Here is an 11,371-nt window from a genome sequence, read left to right as displayed (position 1 = left end):
GATTAAGTGCACAAGTCTCTGGAAAGGGTTGTGAACCCACCACCTTCTGGCTCTGAGGTAAGAGTGCTACCAACTGAGCCATGGCTATTTACTTCAAAGGAGTTGTATGTAGAAAGAACAAAAATGTGGATACGTGTCAAATCGAATGTACTACTTTTATACTTTAAAAAAGACAGCTTAAATTTTTTCCAGGAAACTGATTGTATCAGTTGAGTGCAAATAGAACAAAAACAAACATGAGCTTTTCTAGAAGTGTTTATATTCACTTTATCGCTAACACAGTATTTGTAAGCTTGGCCTCAGTTTATATGAGTTTAAATGGTATTCCCTTGTTTGTTACTTTATATGTTGAAAGCTGGTATTAGGCATAACTGTCATACTTGGCACACACTACAGAATGTTGGATTGGATCTGGAGTATGTACTATGTCAGTGGTGTCAGGGTACAGAGCTGCTGTTTGTAAATACAGGAATAGGACATGTACTTGCTTGAATTCAGGTACTATCCACTGTTTGTGTTTGACAAAAAGTTACTGCAGTCAAAATGACTGAAAGAGCAGCCTTTTTTGAAAAGGCCAGAAGAAGGGAACATGCAACTTCTGCACTTCTGAGATAATGTGCCACATAAATATTACAAAATGCATCACCTCAATTTAAGTTCCATGTAGTTTCCAAAACAAAATAAATGTAAATCACCTTCAAAGACAAAAGAAGTTTTTTGAGATATGCGCTGCGTCTGTTGCTCTTCCATCTGGAAATTGTTACGAAAGTGACTCTATGTTTTGTTAAATATATTTTTTTGAGGATTCGTTTTTGAAAGATTGAAGAAATATTAAACTTTGGTGTTTTCAAAGGGGGTCGTGTAAAGGCCACTTAACTTTGAAAAATAGTCCTAGGAAATGTTTATAAAAGGGGTACTGAGAGGTCTTGTGAGAAAAACCAGCCTTTCTGTGAAACCACTTGACTTCTAGGTACAACAACATGTCTTTCAAGGAAACCACTTGACTTCCAGCTCAATAAACAACAGAGAACTTTGGATACCTGGAGAAATTGTTTACTAAGAAGTGACAGATCAAGATTGACCTCCTGTTGTCGGTTTCGCTTTTGAATTGTTTTGAGTTAGGGTTAACTGTATAAAAAGGGAGAGAACTTCCAAGGAGAGAAGAGAACTCCCAAGGAGGGAGAGAAGACCACAACCCAGCTCAGACCCTGAGAGGTCCACTGCTGCAGGTGAAGATCTTTTTTCTCTTTTTACGACCGAGCTGGGAGGAATGCACTATTTTTCTAGTTCCACTTCTCCGCAGGTCACAACATATATTTAAATTTCTACCCAGTTATGAATGCGATCAATCATAGACTTTATTTTTATGCCAGAATAAAATTCATCAACCAGGTTCCTTTAATAAACAACAAAATTATTAGTTTATAATAAAACAAAACATAACCAGCAATGAAGCAAAGCATTAACACACAGATTGAAATATGAAAATTTCCTTTTTACCTTAGCCCCTCTCTCATATACAGACACAGTGGTTAACTAAAAAAAATAGAGATCTTCACTTTAGAGTTCTATTACAAAAAAAAACAGACAAAAAAGAATACTTTGGCCAAATACTTGTTAATTCTTGAAGAAAAAGAGAAGATATGGAAAGATGTCAAATGTCCTTTGTTTTGGTTTGGCGTCCCAAATTACGTAGACGTCTATCACTGGGATCTTCCTAAAACAGTTCTTTTCAGGTGACTTTGAAGATCAGTTTGGGCAGGCTTTCCAGGAGAGATGCTGCAACAGGGGTTTCAGGCAGGCCTTGCATGAGAAATGCCACATCAATTTCTCTATTTCTTACACTCACTTCTAAGAGCTTCTCAAAGGCATGAAAAAACTGGCAGGCTTTTCAAAGAGCTGGAAAAGGCTGAGTTGGGGGTTTGTCTTTGACAGGTTGATTTTTTTAACTCCTTTTCAAAACACTGTCCATATCCCAACTGCCTGTCCAAAGCAAAACCAAAAATAATCTCAGGAGTCAAGCCTCATGATTCCTATAAATCCGGACGTGTCACTTCTTTGTAAACATCATGCCCCAGGTCAAAAAGACCCCGCTGTGTACTTATCTGAAAACATGTGCCTTCCAGTAGCCGTTGTTTACAAATCAAGTCCAAAAGACCTTTCAGTGACCTCTTTTTAAAAAGAAAACACAAAGTCTAGCATCTATGGAATCCTTTTTCAGTTTTTAACACAAGTCCTCTAAATTTAACAAAAAAAATGGAAGCACTCGTAACACTTTGCTTTGCACCTGAGAGATATTGGGTGGAAAGCAAAGGATAAAGGGACGGGGAGCTGGTACGTGGCTACAACCACAGGAGACACAAGTATTCCATACAAATGAGGTGTGAATGAGAGAACATAGCCACCCATTTCTCCTTTTCCTCTGTGTATACCGGACGAAGGGACATTTGGAGACTTGGTCATTGATATTAGGCCTCAGGCAATTAGATCAGAGGATCAGAGTATAGGGGACTAGGTAGCAACTATTGTCACAAGCAGTGCTGTGAGGTCTTTTACTTCCAACTGAACAGGAAGATGAGGCCTCTCTAGGACGACTCATCTAAATGACTGCAGACCTGACATTGTAGCATTCCTTGGTACTGCATTAAAGATCTGCTATGCAGATGTGAACCTATAGTATGGCCTTACATGGAACCATCTATCATTCCATCCATTGTGAACGTATAAAGTAGATCAAGGAGAGTTGACCTGTACTATGGAAAATCAGTACTGTACCAAGATCAATATTCGTTGCCTGTTGCAGGTTTCTAGTTGGGTTGGTGGCTGTTCATTCTCTCCATATAGCATTTATGGCATTTCCCCTCTAACATTGTTTTATTTGGAAAATTTAAGTCTTTGCATTTATTCTGCTATCCACTGGCTAAAATCCACCAAACAACAAATAGGGAAGTGTGAACATTTGTTTAGAGGTTTCTTTGTACTTCATGGATCAGCCCATTTTGATTCTCATGGACTTACTGTTTTAGAGTTTCTACACTGATGATTTGGTGTATTTATAAACAGAAAGCAAAACTACCACCCTGACTCAAACAGTTCAGATAGTTTGTATCAAAAAGCATCACCAAAAATGTTTTCTCTTCAGATATTCAGTTTGAGACACAGTCCATTTACATTTCTGCAAAACATAAACAATTTGAAATCAAATGCCTGCATCCAGTGGGTTGTTTTCTGCCAGATGCTGGCGTGGTATATTTTGAATTTTTGTATAGGAGACTGTGTTCAGACTGTAATATCTTGGTTTGACAGTGTTGAGGTGTATTTTGGAAGATGAGTGTAAGATAGCTATGTCATTATGTCAGATTTTGTTTTTCTGATTCATAATAATTATTTAAGGGACCGGTTTCTTCATTTCACACTATGCTGTATTTCGGTGCCTTTCAGGTTTTACATTTTTTCAGCTGATTTATTCAATATTTACAGTTCTAAATATTTGTTTCTGAAGATTATGGAATTTGCAGCTATAAAGCTGAGAGACTGCGCTAAGACGCATTGTCTAACTGCAATCAAATGATGCAGCTCAGAGCCAGACAATTTGAATCAGTCATGGCAGCACTTTAACAAGATATCGGTCCTCTTTGTTAATCTTGGACAGATTTTGGTTGTGTTAAAATAATCTGCTTTAGAAGATTGTAATAACATTCTGCCCATTCTACCCAAGAATACAAATATCTGTTTTAATGAAATTAATTGTTTCAGCTCCCGGGCCAGATCAACTGACAGATGAACTTTCCACATCACCATCCGTCTCTGCTCCCACAATCTCAGCAGACAAGAAGCATACCGACATTTTACATTCAGATATTTTGACAGCTATTGCATCAAATTCAGGTTCAGTAAAACCAAATGGTTTACATTATTCCCATTCTCCTTCCTCAAGACCAATCGGACCACTGTCTGTAACAGCTAGCTCAACAGCATCGATTGGCTTACAGTCTCCAGTTCCTGCAGTATTCGTAACTTTAGATATTGCAGTAACATCCACAGTGAAACAATTTTCTTCTCCAACAATATCTACAGTGAGACCGACTTCAACTTCAGCATTGGCTGCAGTGAGACACTTTCCATCTCCACAATTGTCTACTATGAAACCCTTTCCATCTCCAGAAATGTCTACAGTGAAACCCATTCCATCTCAGGCAATGTCTATAATGAAACCCTTAACAACTCCAAAAATGTCTACAGTGAAACCTGTTCCATCTCTGGCAATGTCTACAGTGAAACCATTTCCAACTCCAGAAATGTCTATAGTGAAATCCTTTCCATCTCTGGCAATCTCTACAGTGAAACCCTTTCCATCTCAGGCAATGTCTTCAGTGAAACCCTTTCTATCTCCGTCAATGTCTTCAGTGAAACCCTTTCCATCTCGGGCAATGTCTACAGTGAAACCTGTTCCATCTCAGGCAATGTCTACAGTGAAACCTGTTCCATCTCAGGCAATGTCTATAGCAAAACCCTTTCCAACTCCAGAAATGTCTACAGCGAAACTCTTTCCATCTGCGGCAATGTCTACAGTGAAACCCTTTCCATCTCTGGCAATCTCTACAGTGAAACCCTTTCCATCTCAGGCAATGTCTACAGTGAAACCCTTTCTATCTCCGTCAATGTCTTCAGTGAAACCCTTTCCATCTCGGGCAATGTCTACAGTGAAACCTGTTCCATCTCAGGCAATGTCTACAGTGAAACCTGTTCCATCTCAGGCAATGTCTATAGCAAAACCCTTTCCAACTCCAGAAATGTCTACAGCGAAACTCTTTCCATCTGCGGCAATGTCTACAGTGAAACCCTTTCCATCTCTGGTAATATCTACAGTGAAACCCTTTCCATCTCTGGCAATGTCTACAGCGAAACCCTTTCCATCTCTGCCAATGGCTACAATGAAACCCTTTCCAACTCCAAAAATGTCTATAAGGAAACTCTTTCCATCTCCGGCAATGTCTACAGTGAAACCCTTTCCATCTCTGGCAATGTCTACAGCGAAACCCTTTCCATCTCTGCCAATGTCTACAATGAAACCCTTTCCAACTCCAAAAATGTCTGTAAGGAAACTCTTTCCATCTCCGGCAATGTCTACAGTGAAACCCTTTCCATCTCAGGCAATGTCTACTATGAAACCCTTTCTATCTCCAGAAATGTCCACAGTGAAACCCTTTCCATCTCAGGCAATGTCTATAATGAAACCCTTAACAACTCCAAAAATGTCTACAGTGAAACCTGTTCCATCTCTGGCAATGTCTACAGTGAAACCATTTCCAACTCCAGAAATGTCTATAGTGAAATCCTTTCCATCTCTGGCAATCTCTACAGTGAAACCCTTTCCATCTCAGGCAATGTCTACAGTGAAACCCTTTCTATCTCCGTCAATGTCTACAGCGAAACCCTTTCCACCTCCGTCAATGTCTTCAGTGAAACCCTTTCCATCTCGGGCAATGTCTACAGTGAAACCTGTTCCATCTCAGGCAATGTCTATAGCAAAACCCTTTCCAACTCCAGAAATGTCTACAGCGAAACTCTTTCCATCTGCGGCAATGTCTACAGTGAAACTCTTTCCATCTCCGGCAATGTCTACAGTGAAACCCTTTCCATCTCTGGCAATGTCTACAGCGAAACCCTTTCCATCTCTGCCAATGTCTACAATGAAACCCTTTCCAGCTCCAAAAATGTCTATAAGGAAACTCTTTCCATCTGCGGCAATGTCTACAGTGAAATCCTTTCCATCTCTGGTAATATCTACATTGAAACCCTTTCCATCTCTGGCAATGTCTACAGTGAAACCCTTTCCATCTCAGGCAATGTCTACTATGAAACCCTTTCTATCTCCAGAAATGTCCACAGTGAAACCCTTTCCATCTCAGGCAATGTCTAGAGTGAAACACATTCCAATTCCAACAAGATCTACAAGGAATGCTTTCCCAAGGTTAACAACACCTGTAGCTCTAGAGTCTCCATCCCTGGACACACCTCTTCCTAAAAAACATTTTACTCCAATGGACGTTGCTCTAAATCTTACTAGAGATTTCTCAAAGGTGAATGGCACGACCCAAATAAGCAATGTTACTTCTTTATTGAACATATATCTACCTGCAAATCCAGGAAAAAAAACTATTTTTACACAGGAACAACTAAAAGTGTTTACAAGGAATTCTACTCTGCCGTCACTAGGGTCATACCTGCACTACTTGAGTAAAACTGCTACTAAATATTCTTCAGAACCAACAGCTTGGAATTCCAATTGTACCACGAGCCAACCATTTCATTCATCAGTTGGAACCAGTGGAACTATTATAAGGTCTGTCCTTTGAATTCTAAACAGAATAAGGAGTGGAACATTTGTTTTATATAATTGGAAAGTGGTTGCACTCTCGCCTCTGTGTCAGAAGTTGTGGCTTCAAGCTCCACTCCAGAGACTTGAGCACACAATCTAGCTGACATTTCAGTGAGGTATTGAAGGAGTGCTGTCCTGCTGGAGGTGTTGTCTTTTGGATGAGTTGTTAAACCGAGGTCCCTTCTAACCTCTCAGGAGGACGTAAAAGATCTCCTAACACTATTCCAAGAAGAACAGGGGCTTTCTCTGCCCTGGCCAACATTTCTCAAGCAACACCAATAAAAGAGATTTTCTGGTCAAATATCTCTGCTCTTTTTTGGGACTTAACAGTGCACAAATTGACTGCTGGTTTCCCCGTCTAACAACAGTGACTTTCATTTTAGAAGTATTTGTTGGCTGTGAAATTCTTTGGGACTGAGATTGTAAAAAGCATTAATTTTTTCTTTATTTTAATGTTGGGAGAATATTCATTACCCAAATATCATGCTCACTCAGCTTGATATTTATTTGTGTAGCAAAATCTTAAGTACAGCCCCCACACAGTTCTTAATTTAAAGCCTGATGATGAAACTTTTCAAAACTTTTATGAGCTTTTTAAAAAGTCATTTATGGCATAGTGGAGGGCCACTTGGCCCATTGAGTCCATGCCAGCTCTCTACGCCTCAAGCCCTGCTTGATCCTCATAGCCCTGCAAGTTTATTTCCTTCAAGTGCCCATCCAATTTCCTTTTGAAATCATTGATTGTCTCCGCTTCCACAATCTTCGTGGGGAGCGAGTTCCAGGTCATTACCACCCATGCGTAAAATAAAGTTCTTTCTTACATTTCCCCTCCATCTCTTGCCCAAAACCTTCAATCTGTGTCTCCTAGTCCTTGTGCCATCAATTAATAAACAGTTTTTCCTTGTCTAACTTATCTAAGCATGTCATAATGTTGTACACCTCTAGCAAATCTCCCCTCAATCTCCTTTGCTCCAGGGAGAACAACCCCAGTTGTTCCTTGTAACTAACCTTGTAAATAAAATCCCCCATCCCTGGAACCATTCTGGTACATCTCCTCTACACCCTTTCGAGCACCCCCCACATCTTTCCTAAAGTGTGGTGACCAGAACAGCATGCAATACTCTAGTTGGGGCCTAATCAGTGCTTTATAAAGGTTCTGCATAACTTCCCTGCTTTTGTACTCAATGCCTTTATTTATGAAGCCAAATATCCCATATGCTTTGCTAACCACTCTCTCAATATGTCTTGCCACCTTCAAAAGTCTATGCACATGCACCCCAGGTCCCTCTGTTCCTACACACATTTTGGAATTGCGCCATTACGTCTATATTGCCTCACCCTATCTTTTCTGTCAAAATGCATCACCTCATACTTGTCTGTATGGTGGGTCATATCTTCACTGTAAGTCACTCTTCCAAGTTTGGTTTCATCAGCAAATTTTGAGATTCTACTCTGTTTTCCAAAGTCCAAGCCATTTATATATAGCAAAAAAAGCAGTGGTCCTAGCACTGACCCTTGGGAAACACCAGTGTCTCCCATCCTCCTGGCTGAAAAACAACCATTTAACATGACTTGCTGTTTTCTGTCCTTGAGCCATTTTTTTTTATCCAATTGGATTCTGACCCTCAAATTTGTTAACCGGACTTTTAAGTGGTACTTTATCAAATGCTTTCTTAAAATCTATATAGACACCACCCACCCCATTCCCTTCATCAACCTTCTTTGTTTCATCAGCAAAACATTCAATTAGATTAGTCAAGTATGATCTACCTTTTACAAATCTATGCTGGCTATCCTTAATTAACTAAAACATCTTCAGTGCCTGTTGATTTTTTTCCCCCTGATTATTGTTTCTAAAACCTTACTCACCACTGATGTTAAACTAACTGGCCTCTAGTTGCTAGGACTGTCCTTACACCCTTTCTTGAAAAAGGGTGTACATTTGCCACTCGCCAATCCTCGGGCACCTCCCCATATCTAGGGAAGATTGGAATATTATGGCAAGGCCTTCCGCTATCTCCATCCCCACTTCCTTTAGCAACCTGGGATGCGAGCTATCCGGACCAGGTGACTTATCTACCCTAAGCATAGTCAACCTTTTCAGTACCTCCTGACTCTCAATAAAATAGATATGCACTATCCTCTAATCCTGTTGACTTTGGCTTTAAACAATTGTATGGCTAGAAATGTCTACTTCAGTAGTTTTCATAGTTCCTGTGTAAGGAAGCCCCTGCAAAAATAGCACATCCCATTAAAGTAGTGAATTCATTTTGTTAGAAGACACAACTGTTAAACATAACACAACCGCATAATATTTTCCTTGAAGAAAAGAATGATCAAAAATCCCAAAATGTGGTAACGTCAGTCATGTTGTTGTAGGAAGGTGCATTTGCATAGGAAGGAGACTAGTGATGCATAAAAACATTTTCTAACTGCATGTTGTGGTATTTAAAAGAGAAATGGATAGAAGAAAAATTGAGAAAAGTATGAGGATAGGATGGGGGAATAGAAAAATGGATAGTATTTTCAGACAGTTTGCACAGTTGGAGACTATGGCACTCTAGGTTGAATGGCATCCTTCTGTGTTGTCATGTTCTTTGGGTAAGAATTTGGGCTCATTAGTGCCCACCTTTTGGGCTCTTCAGATACCTAAGAGCTCCAAAATGGCAGCTGTGGCACACGCGCGCACTTGGGCAAATTGCACTGACACCTTATTGGTGAGGATGTTAGTGTACACATAGTGAATGCCGACTGGAAGTATGCAGAGCAGGCAGATCATGACATCAGTCAGTGAGCAATGCTGACTTGATGCCAGTGGTGCTATTTTGGAGCTCAGACTCCAACCAATGCCTTGGAAAACTGAACGTGCGTTCAGCAGCAGGAAGGACCCCCAACCAGTGCTATTTAAAAGGATCATCAACTACTTGCAGGTTCGTTGCTGATTGATTAGTTCTGGCTGTTGCTATGATTGGACCAATGTTTGGTGTTTTCTACAGTGTAAGTTGCAAATGTCTACAGGGAATGGTATGGCAAGTGCTGAAGGACTGTTTGCTGACTTCAAGGCAAACCACTCACTCCCAGACAGGGGTGTGCACTAGTAAGCATTCCCTTTGGAATACAGCCTGACTTGGGGAAGGAACTGAGGCCATGCAGAGCAGGACAAGCTGCTGGAAGAAGGAGGAGGAAGTGGAGGGGAGTGGGGGAGAGAAGGGCTCTTAGCAGGAGACCAGCACATTCAGGGAGCAGTTCTCCTACCTGAACCTCAGTGAAGCACAATGTATGAAACATCTGTACCTCAGCAAGAATGTCATCACAAAAATCTGTCACCTGCTGCAGACGCAAATGCAACCTCCGAGCAGGACAAGGACCACATTGCCAGCGGTTGTGAAGGTGACTGTGGCAATCAACTTTTATGCGTCGACTCCTTCCAGGCTGGAGCTTCAGATATTTGCAACATCTCACAGTTTGCCATCTGCTGTTGTGTAAAGGAGGTCACTGAGACTCTCTATTCAAGGAGAGCAAAAATACATTTCATCCTGGCGTGTCAGAGACAAGCGGGCAGAGCGGGCATGTGGTTTCGCTAAGTTTGGAGGCTTCCAGATGGTGCAGGGTGCCACTGACTGCAAGTACATTGCTTTCCAGACACCATGGCCAAACTTTTACTGGCAAGAATGATGTCCCAACGTTGGGACGCAATACGTGTCCTGAGCCTACGGCAGTGGGTAGCTCGACTGCAGAGGCTATTTTACTGGTGTTGGCCAATTAAGAGGCCGCTGCTGGGACTGCTGTCCAGTTGAGGATGGCAGCCTGGCTCTTTTAGGCTGGCAGCTCTGCAGCCTCAGCAGCACCACCATATTGAGGCCCCCTCACCGGCAAGTGGAAACCTTTATTTCTTTGCTAGGGCCAGACAGGCAAGCACTGGCAATCAGAGGAGGGGCACCCTCCAGCGGCGGCATCGGGGCATGGGGTCAGCCATTGTCTCCAGTGGGCCCATCCGTGGACCATCCAGAAAGGAAGGTGCCCTCCCCCCTCCCCCCAGAAAGCCACTGGGAGGCCACCTTGATGACTCCTCACATGGCGGGAGGTAATTCTGACTGTTAAAATGCCAGAGGGTTGTAATATGGCTGTTAATAGGCCAATTAATTGGATTAATTAATCAGTGGATGGATAAGTTGGTGCCGTTCTGGATTTGGGGAATATCCCCAGGCAGCGGCAGCACTTCAGGCTTCCCTCTCCATGCCTTCTCAGTCATTTACCACCCCTCCTGCCTCCCAGCCCATCTCCAAAGGACTGGTAAAATTTCGGCCCACATATCAGCCGGCATTTTACCAGCTAGGCCTTTGGGGACGGGCTGGGAGGGGGGAAGGCTGGCGTAATGGTGTGGGAAGGCACCGGGGAGGTGCCCGATGTTTTCCCGCTGCCAGGCCATTTTGCCAGCGGTGGAGAAGGTGGCAGATCAGCTGCCCGCCAGGAGCCCAATTGAGAGATGTAAGTGCCTAATTATGGCCCACTTCCCACATCCACTGGTATTCTTCCTGTGTAGGGTTGGAGGGGTAGCCCTGCTGCCATGTGGAGAGACTGCCAAGTCACTGAAGTTCTGGCGGTGCTGCATCCAGGTCTTTGGGGCTTGACTCCTAGCATTGACCTCCACTACTATCTGCTGCCACTGCCTTTTGAGTGTATTTCTGGAAGGCCTCCTGGGCTCGCTGTGGATACAGGACATCACTTCTGCTTTTGACCTCCTCCACAAAGGCCACCAGTGCAGTGTCTGAAAACCTTGGAGCCTGCTCCCTCCCATCTTGTGCCATTCTTCACTGTTTCAGATTCACTACCTGCATGACTGCCAGCACCTGTTCCAGCTACAATGCACCTCCCCTTTAAGAGATGCAGGATAGCTTTAACTGGTACTAGCAAGTTACGATTTTGTGCCCCCTGCTGATGTGTGCAGCCAATGAACCGTGTTGGTAGTACACAGCAATCATTCAAATA

The 11,371-nt window shown here is 42.4% G+C and overlaps 1 protein-coding gene across 1 annotated transcript; it reads left to right on the top strand.

Annotated features, from left to right (window-relative positions):
- The first annotated feature begins 478 nt into the window (after nt 1–478).
- On the top strand, nt 479–9,868 carry LOC137347469 (uncharacterized). The gene is made up of 6 exons (XM_068011916.1): nt 479–498; nt 1,123–1,229; nt 3,757–3,888; nt 3,993–5,780; nt 5,881–6,346; nt 9,682–9,868. Exons 1-6 carry the CDS (start codon nt 479–481, stop codon nt 9,866–9,868), a joined length of 2,700 nt encoding a protein of 899 aa, XP_067868017.1.
- Nucleotides 9,869–11,371: the final 1,503 nt, after the last annotated feature.

This window comes from Heterodontus francisci, chromosome 32 (assembly GCF_036365525.1).
Source record: "Heterodontus francisci isolate sHetFra1 chromosome 32, sHetFra1.hap1, whole genome shotgun sequence".
NCBI classification, from domain to species: Eukaryota; Metazoa; Chordata; class Chondrichthyes; order Heterodontiformes; family Heterodontidae; genus Heterodontus; species Heterodontus francisci.
The sequence above is the reverse complement of the archived record's forward strand: the minus strand, read 5'-3'. Positions and strand labels throughout refer to the sequence as shown.